This window comes from Pristiophorus japonicus, chromosome 2 (assembly GCF_044704955.1).
Source record: "Pristiophorus japonicus isolate sPriJap1 chromosome 2, sPriJap1.hap1, whole genome shotgun sequence".
In the NCBI taxonomy this organism is placed as follows: domain Eukaryota; kingdom Metazoa; phylum Chordata; class Chondrichthyes; family Pristiophoridae; genus Pristiophorus; species Pristiophorus japonicus.
The window spans coordinates 286,803,449-286,821,648 of NC_091978.1; the positions used below are offsets into that span (position 1 = coordinate 286,803,449).

The 18,200-nt window shown below is 43.9% G+C and overlaps 1 protein-coding gene across 2 annotated transcripts in view; it reads right to left on the reverse strand.

The window, feature by feature from the left end:
• arhgap10 (Rho GTPase activating protein 10) overlaps positions 1-18,200 on the reverse strand; it is a 279,199-nt gene that overhangs the window by 71,598 nt on the left and 189,401 nt on the right. For both annotated transcript variants that reach the window (XM_070871493.1, XM_070871488.1), the window contains 2 exons: positions 16,076-16,150; positions 1,632-1,719 (listed from right to left, as the gene is read on the reverse strand). In XM_070871493.1, coding sequence (XP_070727594.1) covers positions 1,632-1,719; positions 16,076-16,150 — 163 coding nt within the window. The remainder of the gene's footprint in view (positions 1-1,631; positions 1,720-16,075; positions 16,151-18,200) is intronic.

An 18,200-nucleotide genomic window follows, 5' to 3' on the forward strand; every position in this document is an offset into this window, starting at 1 on the left:
CAATTCTGCTCCTACTGATGGCCCACAGCGCCTCATGGATGCCCAGTTTTGAGCAGCTAGATATGTTCTGAATCTATCCCATTTAGCACAGTGGTGGTGCCACACAACACAATGGAGGATGTCCTCAGTGTGAAGATGGGACTTTGTCTCCACAAGGACTGTGTGGTGGTCACTCTTACCAATAATGTCATGGACAGATGCATCTGCGACAAGCAGATTGGTGAGGACGAGGACAAGTAGGTTTTTTCCCTCGTGTTGTTTCTCTCACCGCCTGCCGCAGGCCCAATCTGGCAGCTATATCCTTCAGCACTCGGCCAACTTGGTCATTAGTAGGGTAACTGAGCCATTCTTGGTGATGGACACTGAAGTTCCCCATCCAGACTACATTCTCTGCCCTTGCTACCCTCAATGCTTCTTCCAAGTGGTGTTGAACATAAAGTAGTTCTGATTCATCAGCTGAAGGAGGGCAGTAGGTGATATCACTGGAGGATACCTTGCCCATGTTTGCCCTGCTGCCATGAAATTTCAGAGAGTCCAGAGTCAATGTTGAGGACTCCCAGGGCCACTCCCTCCCGACTGTGCCACCACCTCTGGCGGGTCCGTCCTTCTGGTGGAATATTACATACCAATATTCTATAAAATAGGAGTGGGGGATGCAATTGTCACAGATTTCAAAGTTTGGAACTAGTAATTATAAGGAGTTAACAGTAATATTTTAAAAAGTTATTTCATTAGTTTCTGAATGCTGAGATTTGTGTTTCAGTATGGCAGAGAGCTTAACTGACATACAATGGGCCCCTATTTTCCACAATAAAGATACGTTAATGTACATTCCCCCCTTCCCCCCCCCCCCCCCCAATTAGTGCCCCCCAAAAAATGGCACTTTCCACGAACTGAAAGTTATTTTTAGCGCCGCTCTACCCGAGGCCATTTTGGGGGCGGAGCTTATAGTGTGCCGAAAATTCACTGCGTATGCGCTGAAAAAAAAATGACTTACTGCACATGCGCTGGAAAAAAATCATTCACTGTGCATGCGCTGTAAAAAATAAATCACTTACTGCTGTGTCAAAGAGCCAGTATCTTCGGCCAGGGATTGCAGCAGGTCGGATTGGGTGCGTGGAAAAGGCTCTCCTGGATGTTTATTTTGCAATGTGCCTGGCGTTTGTTCTTGAATGGAAAAGGCTCTTGTGGAAGTTTCTTTTTGCCTGATTTATTTTTACCTGGAGTTTGTTGTTCAGTCTGGCGGAGGACCTTCAGTCAGGGATTGCAAGCGGGCCAGCGCCGATTTAATTAACTTAAGGTAGGCCTTTTAAAAACGGGCTCTAAAAACACGCCGTTTGAAAAAAAATCGGTCATGGGTAAAATGGCCTAAATGGCCAAAAACGACGCGGAATCACTTTTCTATGTAGACCAGCGCCAAAATATCTGGCGCCAAAAACTCTGGCGCTGATAGTCAGCGCCGGCGCCAAAACTTTGGTGAAAATTTAAACTGACCCATTACGCCAAAAGAAAAAAAAAAATCACTGGGCGCCCAAAAAATGACACCCAATGATGGTGAAAATAGAGGTACATGTGTCAGCTTGAAACTCCTTGAAACAATGGAGAATAAAAACACACACAAAGTTGCTTACCGCAGATACTGTTTCAGTGCACTGGTGATAGTTTTTGTTTCCCATTCTAGCATGTTGTCCAGATCCAGATCAGCACAAGCCTTTGAATCTAGAAAACATTATAACATTTACCAGCACGAAGATCCCAGTGTCACTGTGTAGTGAAATCATAGGATTAGAACCAATCTGGAGGCCAGGCTACCCAGACATACTGCACCTCCAGGAATAAAATGTAAACTCAATTTTAAGAAAGATTAATTCTCAAATGGTAAACACATATTAAACCAGATAGCAAGCAATGTTTCCTGCAAGCTATGCTTTGTTTTGCGTGACCTATTTCTTTTAATATGCGATCCCTTTAAATTTCTGCGCATGTGCGGTATTTACAATGTAAAAGTTGGTGAGTGGCCTGCGCGGGACTTTTTGGCCGCGCGACTTAGGGGGAGCATTGGTAGCAAGACAACCCCAAGTTAACTTACTGATACACATCCAATTTTATCAGCACGTGGCTTAAAACAGCAAAACGGAATCTCAATTATGCCATAAATGGTGCTAGTAAACAAAGAGAGTAATAAAATCTAGTGAAAACACCATGGGGGCGATACCACTGTTTTTGAGATGGTGTCACTGCCTGAGTGCTGATTTTACAAGCAGGCGTTAGGTGCAGGCTCAAACTGCTAAATTCAATATTTACATCCAAAGATGAGAGAGCAGCGCTAGAAAGTGGCACTGCACACTCATCCTCAGGTGGGAGCTCAGGAGGCCTATTGAATTTCACAATGAGAGGCTGCTGTCATGCTAGCTGGAAAACAGGAAAGGGAAGGGAAAAAAACCTCAAACTTCTCTGACCAACACACAAACTTCTCCACTATTACAATTAATGAAATAAATAAAGAAAAAAAACTTACCTTCATCTCTGGGCGAATACGCCCGAGCACCACGATGTTCTCTCCATTTTTCCCAGGCAGTATGGACGCCCTGCCATTAGGCGTCTGTACAAACCAAATATCGCGGGAGCGGCGCCAAGGAGGCGTTGCATGCTGGATGACATCGCCATGTGGGTGGCATTAGATGGCGCAGCGTTACCTCTTGGCACCTCTACCAAAGAGCCTACCGAATTTCTCCCAAGTCGTAAACGCTGCTTAACACTGGCGGTAGGCCTTTGCCGCCCGTTAGCCGCCTAGTACTGGTGCTAACAGGCGGCGTTATAAAGGGAATTTCGACCCCCATGAATTTTAGTAAAAGGGTTTAAATAACAAAATTCTTCTCTCTCCCAGTTTTAATCATCCACATCAATGCAAGTCCAGAAGAACAAATCTTCATAGTGTTGATGTTTGTTGCAGTGCTCATAACAAAAAAAAGGCAAGGAAAGTCCATTCAGTCCATTGAAGCTCGTCTGTCTAGTACACTGACTCTCTAATCACAGATTCCAACTGCATTTTGCATGACCGTTGTGTATTTGCCTCCAATACCCCTTCAGATAAATTCATTATTCTAAATATTTATCATTCTGAGTAAAGAAGTTGTTTCTGATGTCCGTTTTCAGTTAATTTTTTTCCCTAATTTCATTGCATTCTGGCCTATTTTGAAGTAATATTCTGGGTTTGCCTTACTTGGACCAGAAATTTAATTTCCCTCAATGAAGTCCTAACTGCTTTATTTCTAGACTACAGAGCTTGAACTTCTCACCTCTTCTCTCATTGTTGCCTCTATACTTGGTATCAGTCTTGTGCACTTCTCTGTCCCCTTTTGAACATTTGTATATATTTTGTGTGGCATGGTGTCCACAATTCAGTATAGTACTCGTAATGCTGCCTAACCAGTGCATAGTGAAGCCTTAGCATAATTTCTGTACTCCTGTAAACTATTGATTTGATCATATATCCCAGAATTCTATCAACTTTTAAATTGTTTCCATTTGTTTCTTTGCACTGCTATGCATTTCTCAATATTAAATTTCATTTGACACTTGTCTGCCCGGTCTACATCCTGCTACAATTTTTTTTGATGCATCTTCTCTATTTCTGTCTCATCATGAAATCTCATCATATATTTGTGTTCAGTGTCTGGATCATTTATGTAGATTATAAAAAGGAGTCCAAGCAGGACCTGAGCCAATATCACCCCCTCGAAGTCTGACATTTCACCTCGCACTCATACTCTTTTTGTTTTTTATTAAACCCAACACAGTTTCTTATCCAATCACATGTTTTATGTTGGATTCATGTGACTTCAAGATAAAGTGGAAGTCTTTCATGTGAAATTTTGCCAAATGATTTCTGAAAGCCAAATACACTACACCATAGGGAGTTTCACTATCCATTTTATCTGTCTGATCCTCAAAGAAGTCAACAAATTTGATTCGGAAGGATCTTCCCCTTCTAAATCCACGCCGTCAGTTCCTTGTTAAATTAACCTCCTGCCCCCTAGAATTTCGCTATACCTCGAGCCCAATTTCTGCATCAACTCCAACAAAATTGATGGTTCTGTAATTGCCTGGGTCAAATTTGATGTCTTTTTTGAAGATATTGATAATGGCCTAGATTTTGCGGTGGTAATAACGACAAACTGTCAGCATTCGCCATCATTAACCCTCTGAAACTGGCCGTAACTTCAGGATTTAGCGCAAGCGCAGCTAAACACAGAAATCCTGAAGTTGCGGTCAGTCATTCACTGTTCCGCCACAAGGTGCGCTGTGGAGATCCCCAGAGCTACCAATTAGTGAAATCAGTTGAACTGACAAATACTTGAGCTTTAATATCGCTATTAAACACCCCATAAAAAGTTATGCCTTGTTAGAATAGGTTTTAGTGAGGTTTTAACGGAATAGTAACTGCTGAACAACCGTTCTGGCCCTGTAAAATGATTTTTATATTTGAGGAATGTCAAATTTCTCCATGATGATAGAAAATTATAAGAGTTTTTAAATAATAATAAAAACATGTTTTTTTTTTTAAAGCTCATTTATAAGAACATAAGAAATAGGAACAGGAGTAGGCCATATGGCCCCTCGAGCCTGCTCCACCATTCAATAAGATCATGGCTGATCTGATCATGGACTCAGCTCCACTTCCCTGCCCGCTCCCCATAACCCCTTATCCCCTTATCTTAAAATTATTCAAAGTCCCAGCTTCCACAGCTCTCTGAGCAGCGAATTCCAAGATTAACAACCCGAGAGAAGACATTTTTCCTCGTCTCTGTTTTAAATGGGTGGCCCATTATTCTAAGATCATGCCCTCTAGTTCTAATCTCCCCAATCAGTGGAAACATTCTCTCTGCATCCACCTTGTCAAGCCCCCTCATAATCTTATACATTTTGATAAGATCAACTTTTATTCTTCTGAATTCCAATGAATAGAGGCCCAACCTACTAAACCTTTTCTCATAAGTCAACCTCCTCATCCCCAGAGTCAACCTAGTGAACCTTCTCTGAACTGTCTCCAAAGCAAGTATATCCTTTCGTAAATATGGAAACCAAAACTGCACACAGTATTCCAGGTGTGGCCTCACCAATACCTTATACAGTTGTAGCAAGACTTCCCTGCTTTTATACTCCATCCCCTTTGCAATAAAGGCCAATATACCATTGGCCTTCCTGATCACTTGCTGAACCTACATACTATCCTTTTGTGTTTCATGCACAAGTACCCCCAGGTCCTGCTGTACTGTGGCACTTTGCAATCTTTCTCCATTTAAATAATAACTTGCTCTCTGATTTTTTTCTGCCAAAGTGCATGACCTCACACTTTCCAACATTATATTCCATTTGCCAAATGTTTGCCTACTCACTTAGCCTGTCTATGTCCTGTTGCAGATTTTTTGTGTCCTCCTCACACATTGCTTTTCCTCCCATCTTTATATTATTTCAGCTTCTACTTTTACCCCATCTGTATGTCCCAATCTTTATTTCGCTCTATGAACAGTTTTTAAAAAGTGAATTGAATCAGTGCATTTTATTTCCTGGTTTACGGTCTGTGAGAATTCTTCAATGTGACTGGCTGCACAGACAGCTTGATGATATCACTACTGCTCTCCGCTGGGGATTCCTTTTACAGCGCTATAATCAATTTAACTTCGAGAAAACTCACGTTTTCGCCACAGAGATGGTGAAATCTTTGTGGGCAGCTTTCTTCGAGGTCAGCTACGATCGCTGCCGCTTTGCCACTGACCGCAAATTCTTGGCTATTGTGTTTGTTTACCTCCAGTCCTGCTGACCTCATTAGTATCAATGATTACTTCAGGAAAGTCAGTGTCCCACATATTTTCTCCCTAGTCCCTTACCACATCTTACGAAAGGTGTTTTCTAGTCTGAGAGATTTGTTTGTCTCAAATGCCTTAAATTTAAAAAGTGGATTTAAAAATTGGATAATAAGCTTGTATTATCCTCTTTAGCAAATGCTTAGAATTGCAGAATTATTCCGCAGTCACACCTGTGCTGGTGCTAGCTTTTATACTGGGGCTATCTACTCTAATCCCATTTCATAGATTCATAGGATAATATAGCAGAGAAGGAGGCCACTCAACCCATCATATCTGTGCCACCTCTTTGGTAGAGCTATCCAGTTAATCTTTCTTCTGTGCTCTTTCCCCATAGCCCTGCAAATGTTTTCCTTTCATGTATTTATCCAATTCTATTTTGAATGTTACTATTGATTCTGCTTCCACCACCCTTTCAGGCAGTGCATTCCAGATCACAATTTGCTGCGTAAAAAAGTGTTTCCTCATGCTGACTCTGGTTCTTCCGGCAATCACCTTAAATCTGTGTTCTCTGATAAACAACCCTTCTGCCACTAGAAACTTTTTCTCCTTATTTACTCGATCATAACCATTCATTATTTTGAACACCTCTATCAAATCTCTGCTTAGCCTTCTCTGCTCGAAGGAGAACAACCCCAGCTTCTCTAGTCTCCCCACATAACTGAAGTCCATCATCCCTGGTACCATTCTCGTAAATCTATCCTGCGCCCTTCCTAAAGCGTGGTGCCCAGAATTGAATACAATACTGTAGATGAGGCCTAACTAGCGTCTTATAAAGGTTTGGCATTACTTCCTTGCTTTTGTACTCTTATGGGCTGGATTTTCCAGTCCTTTGAGCTCCGGGTTTCGCCCCCGAAGCGGCGTTAAAGGCGGTGGTGAGGTCGCCTGCGCCCCGTCGTGATCCTCCAGTCGGGTTTTGCGGCGGCGCTGAGTGGCACCGCCGGGAAGGGCCGCACCGAGTGTGAAACACCTCTAGTTGCGACACGGCAGTAGTTTTGACTCTTGCCCAATCTGTCCGCCCAGAAGTGCACCCACGATGACCAGCTGGGAGATCAGAGTGATCCAGCATAGCCGGCACTGCAGAGGAAGCTAAAGTATTACAAAAGCACGGTGCTGGTGTGGGGTGGTGCCACACAGACTGCAGTAGTTCAAGGCGGCGGCTCATCACCACCTTCTCAAGGGCAACTAGGGATGGGCAATAAATGCTGGCCTTGCTAGTGATGCCCATATCCTGAAAATTAATTTACAAAATAAAGAATTCCATGTTTGAATATTCCTCCGAGATAAAATGCTCCTTCCTACCCCCTTCATTTATCCAATCCTGAGTTTATGTCTCCCTCACCAACCAATGTAAACAATCGTCACTACTTACTCTCTTAAAACTTTTCATAATTTTGTTAGATTCTGTTAGATTCCGCTTAACCTGCTCTGTTCCAGTAAGGAAAAAAAAAAGTCCCATAACTACAATCTCTCATTCATTCCTGGCTCCGAGAGGGTGGAGTCTGGTACTGTATGCAATATTCCAGCTGTGGCATTATCAATATCTTGTGCAAATTTAACAATTTTCTACTTCTACAAGTTTATACAAAAATACTTCAACTATTTTATCTTCAAGCTAATCACTACTTTTATCTTTTGGGGTCCATTTACACAACAAGTTCAGTGTCAGTGCAAAGTGGTTTCCACTTTGCAGTAACTCCCTCCAGGAAGTCTCATTCTGGTGCCAGCTGCAGCTGAATTTATGCTGCATTTACACGATAACTAGCTTCACCGCAAAAAAATAGAAAATATAAACACATTCCTTTTGCCTACTCTAACCACTCAGATTTTTATGATACTGCAAAAATGCTTTAATTTTGTATTCATTTCTAGGGTTGTTTTTCCTCTTTTAACCTACCTTTGTAACTTCCAAGATTCCTCGGAACATCGCTGAAAAATACTAGATGAAAAAAGTCCACGGTCCATCTAATTCACCTTCAACTATCTAGTACTCTCATGATACAAGAATAATGGAGTTGTTGACTAATCACAGCAATTAATCTCTAGCAATGAGTCTACAACAGACCCAGACATGAGGCGAGGAAAGCCCCAGCGGTGGAAAGCTCTGGGCACCACAAGTCCAAAATCACTCCCCCAAGCATGCTTCACGTACCATACGCCATGTATTAAATTATTCCTATACTGTATTCCAAAATATCATGTTCTGAAAAACAATCTAATTTACATTCCTAATCCTCCCAGAGTTCTTCCCTCCTTCTTTCTCAAATAAAATTACACAATAAGCAAAATATATAGAGATTACCTGGATTTATTTAATGGATTTGACAGAGTGGTCTTTAAACAATTACACATCAATTCCAGTTTTAAATGTAATAAAGAGGTATAATTTATTCTGAATACTTTTACAATAATCACTGGAATAAAACAATCTTATTTAGGGTTATATTGAACGTTAAATGAAGCATGGTGTCATATGTTTAAGCTTGCTGATATTAAAACAACAGATACTTATTTAAAAATTCAGACCATCAGCTCTGAAATGAGTTGCTTGATCTGACATCAAAATGTGGAAGATTTCTCTGCCATCAGTACAATGCATGCAAGGCAAAAAAAATTATTTTTGTTTGCTGCAATCTTTCTTGGTGTCAGCAGATTGATCTCTAACATGTGCTAAAGGAAGGGTAAAGGAGGACAATAGAAACATAGAAAATAGGTGCAGGAGTAGGCCATTCGGTTCTTCGAGCCTGCACCACCATTCAATAAGATTCATGGCTGATCATTCACATCAGTACCCCTTTCCTGCTTTCTCTCCACACCACTTGATCCCTTTAGTCGTAAGGGCCATATCTAACTCCCTCTTGAATATATCCAACGAACTCCAAAGGACAGCAGTGGAAACTATTTATGAGCAGCTCTACACATTAACATTCAGCAACAAAACTCCTACATTTAGCATGGTAGCACGCTGTTTCCCCGCCCCCCACCCACACAACACCCAACCACCCCCTCCCAAATCCGTGTCAAAGCGTGTATACTGTTCTATATACAAGATACCAATTATCCAACTGCCACTCTGGTGCTTTGAAGCAGGAAAAATAATGTACATTTTCAAAGTAACTTTCCACTAGATAGTCAAATGTAACAAGTGGTATTCCTACTATGAATTTTAGACTTTTTAAGTGTTCAGCAGAATTGTAAAATCCTCCATGTCATTCATGACATTTTTTTTTTTAGTTTTACACATTTAAAATTTGTTTTCCAGTAAAAGTATAATTGACAAGGAAGCTTTTTATTTTGACCTTTATATAAAACACTAAACTTTCTTCATTATAAGCATCTAATTTATTGTCTTGATACTAGATCTACAGAGTCAATGCCAACTTTGGCTGTTGGAAATACCTTTCCATAGTACTGGTATCCCTCATCTCGATAACACCATTAAAATTGTAACATTCTTTCCACAATCAGCAAAAATATATTTTTGAATCAGTCCTGTTCAGTTCATTGCACACATGCTTGGATATAATTCATAATGTGGAGATACTAAAGAAGTTGGATTATTCTCCTTACAGCAGACAAGATTATGGGGAGATTTAATAGAAGTGTTCAAAATTGTGACAGGTTTTGATAGAATAAATAAGGAGAATCTATTTCTAAAGGCAGGAGAACCAACAACCAGAGGACACAGATTTAAGATAACTGGCAAAAGAACCAAAAGGGAGATGAAAGGATTTTTTTTGTCAGTAGTTACTTTCAAAAGGGAATTGGATATATCCTTAAAAAGGAAACATTTACAGAGCAAGGGGAAAAGAACCGTAGTGCGGGACTAATTAGACAGCTCTTTCAAAAAGCCGACACAGGTACGGTGGGCTGAATGGTCTCCTTCTGTGTTGAGATTCTGTTATGTATGTTGACTGGGTTTTACCTGCCACCGGAGGGCGTGACTTTTGGAGTCCTAATGGTCACTGGCAGACACGTGCAAGCAGTGTATCTAATGTTGGTAGCCATGTTGAATCCTCTCTTTGAGTAAGGTCATGCCTGAACTAGCTCACTGTACTTAGCCTCGTGGAGTTATTCGATATAATTAACAATTGGCGACGAGTTAAAAATACAAACTTTTACGCAACCATGTCTGTTGGAATTTTGGAGAGATTCGTGGAAAGGGAAGACTGGGAGGATTTCACTGATCGCCTCGATCAGTACTTCGTAGCCAACGTATTAGAAGGAATCGATAACGCAATTAAGTGCAGGGCGGTTCTCCTCGTTTGTGGGTCAAAAACTTATGGCCTTATCAAGGATCTACTCTCACCGACTCAACCAACGGATAAGACTTACGATGATTGTGTACGCTGGTTCGGAACCACGTTAAACTGAAGGAAAACATCATCATGGCGAGGTATCATTTCTATACACATAATCGCTCCGAGGGCCAGGCGTGGCGGAATTTGTTGCCGACCTAAGACGTCTCGCTGGGCCGTGCAGCTTCGGAGCTGCGTTGGAGTAAATGCTGCGGGACTTTTTTGTGCTTGGCATTGGCCACGAGGTCATCCTTTGAAAGCTTCTGGCTGCTGAATCTCTAGACCCGAGCAGGGCCATCGTGATCACCCAGGCATGCATGTCCACGGATGAAAATGCGAAACAGATATCTTCCCAGCATTGGAACTCACCGGCAAGTACCGTGCATAAAATAATATCGTCGGCAGGCAGATCTGCACATGACACGGCCTACTCGTTCACGTTCGTATGACCTGTGACTGCTCAAAGTCCACCATCGGGGGTGAATCAAATCTTGCCTTGTTGGCATTGTGGAGGCCAGCATCGGGCCCATCAATGCCGATTCAAGCAATACGTGAGCAAAGGCTGTGTAACAATGGGGCACCTTCAGCGAATGTGTCTGCAACCGAGCAAGCGTGCTGCGACACCCCACGTGGCTGAGGATGATCGATCCAGCGTGGATCAAGTAGCACAGGCAACTCAACCCGAGGTACAGGACGAAGAAGTCTATGGGGTACATTCTTTTACCAAAAGTCCTCTGATAATGCTGGAAGTTAAATTAAATGGGGTTCCAGTATCCATGGAATTGGACACGGGTGCGAGTCAGTCAATAATGAGCCAGAGGGCTTTCGAAAAGCTGTGGGACACGAAGGCAAAAAGACCCAAACTGAGCCCAATCAATGCGAAGCTGCGTACCTACACCAAAGAGCTCATACCAGTCATTGGCAGCGTGGCAATAAAGGTATCGTACAATGGAGCTGTGCATGATTTATCATTGTGGATCGTTCCAGGCAATGGCCCAATGCTGTTCGGCAGGAGTTGGCTTGAGAAAACTAAATAGAACTGGACCGATATTAAAGCCTCATCATCAGTGGATAACGCTTCGTGTGCTCAAGTGCTGAGCAAGTTTCCTTCATTGTTCAAACCAGGCATCAGCAGATCCACCTCGGCCTGGATGCAAGATCCGCCCATCACAAGGCTCGGGCAGTTCCGTACATGAGAGAGGTTGAGATCGAACTCGAACTGGACAGACTTCAATGGGAAGGAATCATATCACCAGTGGAGTTCAGCGAATGGGCCAGTCCAACTGTCCCGTGTTGAAAAGTGATGGCACGGTCAGGATCTGTTGCGACTACAAGGTAACGATCAACCGAGTCTCGATACAGAATCAGTATCCGTTACCAAAGGCTGACGACCTGTTTGCGCCTGCGGGGCGGAGGGGGGGGAAGTCGTTCACCAAACTGGACCTAACCTCCGCTTACATGACACAGGAGCTGGTCGAATCTTCAAAAAAACTGACGTGCATCAACACACACAAAGGACTGTTTATATACCACAGATACCCTTTCGGAATTCGCTCAGCGGCAGCCATATTTCAGAGAAACATGGAGAGTTTGCTGAAGTCCATCCCGAGAACCGTCGTGTTCCAAGATGACATCCTGATCATCGGTCGCGACGCCACAGAACACCTGCACAACCTGGAAGAGGTTCTACGTCATCTGGACAGAGTCGGACTCAGGCTAAAACGCTCCAAGTGCATTTTCATGGTACCAGAAGTCGATTGCAGCAGACGGCATTAGGCCTACGGACTCGAAGACAGAGGCCATCAAGAATACACCCAGACCCCAGAGTGTGACGGAGCTGTGTTCGTTCCTGGGTCTTCTCAACTATTTTGGTAACTTTCTACCTAGTTTGAGCACATTGCTAGAGCCCTTGCACATGTTGCTGAGAAAGAGTAACAACTGAGTTTGGGGCAAATCTCAAGACAGAGCCTTTGAGAAGGCCAGGAACCTGCTATGTTGCAATAAATTACTCGTACACTATGACCCATGTAAACGGTTAGTGCTGGCCTGCGACGCCTCATCATATGGGGTCGCTTGTGTGCTCCAGCAAGCCAATGTAGCAGGCAAACTCCAACCAGTTGCATACTCGTCCAGAAGTCTGTCTAAGGCTGAAAGAGCCTATAGTATGGTTGATAAAGAGGCTTTAGCATGCGTATATGGGGTTAGGAAAATGCACCAATACTTGTTTGGGTTTCGGTTTGAGCTTGAAACAGACACAAGCTGCTCATTTCATTGTTTTCTGAGAGCAAAGGTATAAACACCAATGCCTCGTTCCACACTGGCATTATCCGCTTATGATTATGTTATCCGCCATAGACCAGGCACTGAAAACTGTGCTAATGCACTTAGCCGGCTACTATTGCCCACAACCGGGGTGGAAATGCCGCAGCCCGCAGACTTGCTGCTGGTCATGGATGCCCGAGAGCGAGGGGTCACCCGTCACGGCTCGCCAAATTAGGGCCTGGACCAACCAGGATCCTGTACTGTCAAGCGTAAAAAGGTGCGTCTTAAATAGAAATTGGTCTGCCATTCCCATTTAAATTAAGCCTTATAGCCGTCGCTATTCAGTCTGATTGTCTGTTATGGGGTAATCATGTTGTTATGCCAAAAAAAGGCAGGGAAACCTTTGTGCGAGATTTACACAGTACCTACTCAGGTAATGTCATGATGAAGGTCATTGCCAGGTCTCACGTTTGGTGACCCTGCATTGACTCGGACTTGGAGTCATGCATGCATCAGTGCAACACTTGCATGCAACTGAGTAACGCACCTGTGGAGGCTCCACAGTCTGTGGTCATGGCCATCCAAACCATGGTCAAGGATCCACGTGGACTTTGCTGGCCCCTTTCTCGGCAAAATACTTTTAGTGGTATTTAATGGATTGAATGCATAATCATGTCATCCAGCACATCCACAGCCACTATTGAAAGCCTTCGAGCCATGTTCGCCACCCATGGCCTGCCCGACGTCCTTGTCAGCGACAATGAACCGTGTTTCACCAGTTCGGAGTTCCACGAGTTTATGACCCGTAATGGCATCAAGCATATCAGGTCTGCCCCTTTCAAACCCGCGTCTAACGGTCAAGCGGAGTGGGCTGTCCAAACTATTAAGCAGAGCCTAAAACGCGTGACTCACGGCTCCCTACAGAACGCTTGTCCTGCATTCTGCTCAGTTACCAGACGAGACCCCACTCACTCACCAGGGTCCCTCCTGCCGAGCTGTTAATGAAGAGAGGCCTCAAAACCAGGCTCTCCCTTGTGCACCCGGATCTCAATGATCATGTTGAAACCAGAAGACAACGGCAGCAATGGTACCACAATCGTGCGGCCGTATCATGACCCTGTGTTTGTCCTGAATTATGGTCATAGTCCAAAGTAGGTTGCAGGCACGGTTTTGGCCAAGGAGGGAAACAGGATGTTTGTAGTCAAACTGTTAAATGGCCAAATGTGCAAGAGGCACATCGACCAAACCAAACTGCGATTCACAGACAACCCAGAACAAATTGAAGATGACATCATCGACCAACCAATACACATGCAACCATCAGTTGACCCTTGTGTCATTCACGAAGACGAACCTACCATCCCCGACAGTCCTGTCAGACCGACTGCTCCGCAATGCAGCAATGGTCCTACTAACTCACCCAAGCTTGGATTCGAACTGAGAAGATCAACCAGGGAGCGGAAGGCCCCAGACCGTCTCAATTTGTAAATACACCTGTACCAAGGACTTTGGAGGGAATGATGTTATGTATGTTAACTGGGTTTTACCTGCCACCGGAGGGCACGACTGTCGGAGTCCTATTGGTCACTGGCAGACGTGTATGTAATGTTGGCAGCCATGCTGAATCCTCTCTTTGAGAATGAATGAACTGGAGTAAGGTCATGCCTGAACTAGCTCACCATACTTAGCCTCATGGAGTTATTCGATATTTAACAGATTCTATGGCTGTAATTTTACTTACCTCAACGCATCAGTGGTGGGTAACGTCGGAGGCAGACCCAGAATTGCTGCTGCTTCCATTCCACTCTATGAAATGATTTTCCCTTGAGTGGGCTTGTTAATACTGCCCAGCACATTTCCCGGCCCAATTAGAGGAAGCGGGTCTGGTGATGTAATTTCATGGCATGTCATCAGCCGGTTTCCTTAAAGGGACCACGGCCAGCTTTCTTTTGACGTTTGTGCTATCAATGTTCTACAGCATTGAAGTGCTACAAAAACTGACAATGACTGCATAGTGGTGTACCCAGGTTCTCCCATGACTTCCTCCATATGCTTATGGAGGGAGTCAGAGCATGCAGGGAGGTCCTCTTCCCTTCCAGTGAGCAGAAGAGACCTCCCAGGAGACCAACACAGCTTGGTTGCACATTGCACAGGAGGGCACGAGCAGAGATGTGGTCAGGAGAACCTGGCTGCAGTGGCGCAATCCTTTCAATGATCTCATTAGATCACAAAATGTTAGTACAAAGCGACACTCATTCTGCTGTGCCCGTCATTACATCTCCATCACTCTGCCTTCCCTACTCCTGCACATCCTTACTCGCACCAACTTACCTTGCACCTCCACCCATCCCCCTCTATCTACATTATCACATCCCCATCTCACTAGCCACCCCTCACACTCGCCCTCATCCTAGTCCAATCATACTAACTAACAACACACAAGGGTAGCCATTTTGGGGTTCTATCCAACGTTCATGTAATGCTTGTTAATGTGCTGTCAAACAATGAAACCTTTATTTTCAACATTTTGCATTCTTGAACAGATTTGTGTGCGCCTTTGGAAGTGGCTTAGTGAACTGCAGTGAATGGTGAGATGTAATGGTACCCTCCGCAACGGTGGTGAGTGTGAAAGGAATGGCTTGGATATTGTAGGGATGCTTTATTGTGTTGGTGTGGGGTGATGCCAACCTGGCGCATCATATGACAACCAGGATGTACAGCGTCAAGTGAAGTAAATGGTGAGCCCATCCCTGGCCTTCCAGGCAGCAATGGCTCGGGTGCTGATGCCCTCTGTCCTGTGCAGCATTAGGTGATTGCAGAGAAGGCTGGTGTTAGTGCTGATCGTGGTTGGATTCTGAGGACCAAGGTGACGGAGTATAAAGGGCACCCATGTTGATAGAACAGATGGCAGGTGAAGTAGAGATTACAGAAGCATTGTCAATGGTGAGAATTTTTCCAATGAGGTGATACTGGATGGAGAGTGGAAAGCCTACAGAATCTGTGCTGGAAACAGACTGAGAATCAGCTTGTGGCTGAGGAAAGTGATGATCTGTCAGATGGGACTTTTTAACTGTACGTTTGAAGCTGTCAAGTAATCAACTGGAGCAACGGCCACTGAACCCCCACCTCCGGTTGACAGCTGTGGTTCCCGAACAGCATGGTTCCCTTGACCATGAAGTTAAAGTGAAAAGGCAAGTTAAAAAAGCCCGTTAATAATCTGTCAACTGGATGTTAATGAGATTAATTGACTCCCCTGCCACTGCATGTCGGGTCTGCTCAGCGCTGACAGACACGACATTTGTTAAAGGTGCTTGGCAGCAGGTTGACAGCGGGATCCCACTGTCAAAAAAAAACACTTTCCCACCCAAATCGCCACCGATACTGCTCACTTTCTTAAACGATGAAGGGGTTATGGGGAGCGGGCGGGGAAGTGGAGCTGAGTCCATGATCAGATCAGCCATGATCTTATTGAATGGTGGAGCAGGCTCGAGGGGCCGCATGGCCTACTCCTGTTCCTATTTCTTACGTTCTTATATTTACTGACCCCCTGGAAAATTCTGGCCGACTATTCTATGATTTTCCTCAATATGAATAGTTCTGAACTGAATCTGGCTCTATTTTAACCTGTATAATCATCAAAACACTTACCAATCAACAAACTCATAAGCCTCTGTACTTTTGAACTGACTCCAACCACTCTATATAATCCTTGATCATTAAGTCCTGGAAAACACACAAAAAAATAACAATCTTACTAACCAGCAATGATAAAGAAAAACTGTTAACATGGATTGCCATTTTATTTACTGGAAAAAATATGAATTAGTACACCAGCACTTTATCACCTTTTAGAAAATAGACAAATGTAGATCAAAACAGTCTTGTCTTCATATTTCATGAGAGTCCAAATTCTTTTTCCTGTAAATAAATCTCATTAATTCACAGTAACAATTCAGTATAATTGGACGAGCATTTTTGGAGTTTAGTTCTAATTAGTATCAGCTTCTTTAAGTAGACTTTCTTCTGGTTTCAAATGGTTTTTTTCTCTCTCCTGTTACCCCCTCTTGCTCCCGAGAAGCTAAGTTAGCAAATCTTTCTCAGTAACCGATGAAGCAAAAAAAAGGTGGCAGTAGGTAACATCATCACCATAGGCGGTCCCTCGAAGCGAGGATGACTTGTTTCCACGCCAAAAAGGGATGAGTTCACAGGTGTTTCAATGAAGGTCCTAATATTTCAGGTCCCGAACTACATGTTGAAGGGTGGAAGATGCCTGTGCGTGGATTTTTTTAACGTGTGGTGGCCATTGCACACCAGCCACCACACGGGCTTGACAGAGCTAGGTCTTGGCCGTGTGGCAAGGATTAACCAAGACGATTGGAGACCAGCTCTGCTGCACAGACCTAGTGCACACACATATCGCAGTGTGGGCTGGCCACACTAGAGTAATATTTTACTCCCGTTCTGCTCGCTCCTGATGCTTTGCACAAAAACTGGTCCAAGACACAGATCACTTGTGGAAAGGCAGTGAGAGCTTAATACTCAAGTAGTGAAAAACGTGCAGTATGGTATACATTAATATTTCATGAAGACGAACGCAGTTTCTTGCTGTTGTACATTTTCAAACATCAATTGGGGATGGATTTTCATGTCTTCTGCGCTCCATTTTTCGCCCCAGAGTCGCGGCAATGGTGGCGGTGAGATGTTCTGGGCGGGCGGTCAGCCTCCAGCACCTCGCAGCGATCCTCGGATCCGGTTTTGCCTTGGCACAGAGCAGCACCGCCCGGAAGTGCTGCGCCAATGTGCAATGCCCCTGGTTGCGACACCGGAGCGAGTTTGAACTCCTGCCCGACCTGTTCACCCCGAAGCGTGCTTCGCAATGACTGCCTGGGAAATCAGGGCGGTCCAACCATCCCGTGGTGAGTAATGGACTCCTAAGGTAAGTGTGATTGTATTTTCTTTTAATTTTTTTTGCGGTTTGTGTTGTGGTGGCATGGGCAAGGTTTTGGGAATGTTTTTGTGGGGTTTTTTTTTTTAGGTTCCCCCACCCACCTCCATCCAGGCATCTCTGGGAGCGCTGCCGGCTCTGCTCTTTAGCTCGGGAGTTTCCCATCCTAGCGCCGAGGTGTACAACGCCTTTCTTAGTGCTGCTCCCCCAACGCAGGGCTCAGCTGCCCAACTTACCCACTGAGGCGCCAACTATTCCTGGGCGCTAGCTTTCCTGCCATGCCACCATTATCGCCCCAAAAACGTAAAAGCCGAAAAGCCAGCCCCAACTCTATGAGGATATGATGGCAACATAGTGTGATTGTAATAAGTACTCAGCACCTTGAAGTAGGTGCACTATAGTTTCCTCTATCTAGAAACATATTCTGGGCCCTAGAGTCAACTTAGACTTTGACATAAAATAAAATATATCTGCTGTAATAAGGTTTTGCAATAGTGCAAAGAGAAAAAAAGTATGGTTTATGTATCTGCTACATTGGCATCAATTGGGGGGGGGAGGGGGGGAGGAAATGATGGTACAGGAAATGTTATCTTGATTTGTTTCACTTCAACAATTCTTTCCACAGTTAAGAGTTTGGATTTTCAAGAGTATATGTTTTATTTTGCCAAAATAATACACTGTGCAATTACTTCTTTGACATTACTACCAATTAAATCTGCATCACCTGTGTGTCTGATTATTTTATTTTAAAAGAGTGAAATACATTTTTAGTATAAACTTTTACTGAGGATAGTACAAAAAAAACAAGTGGCTTCTTTTGGAGTTCAG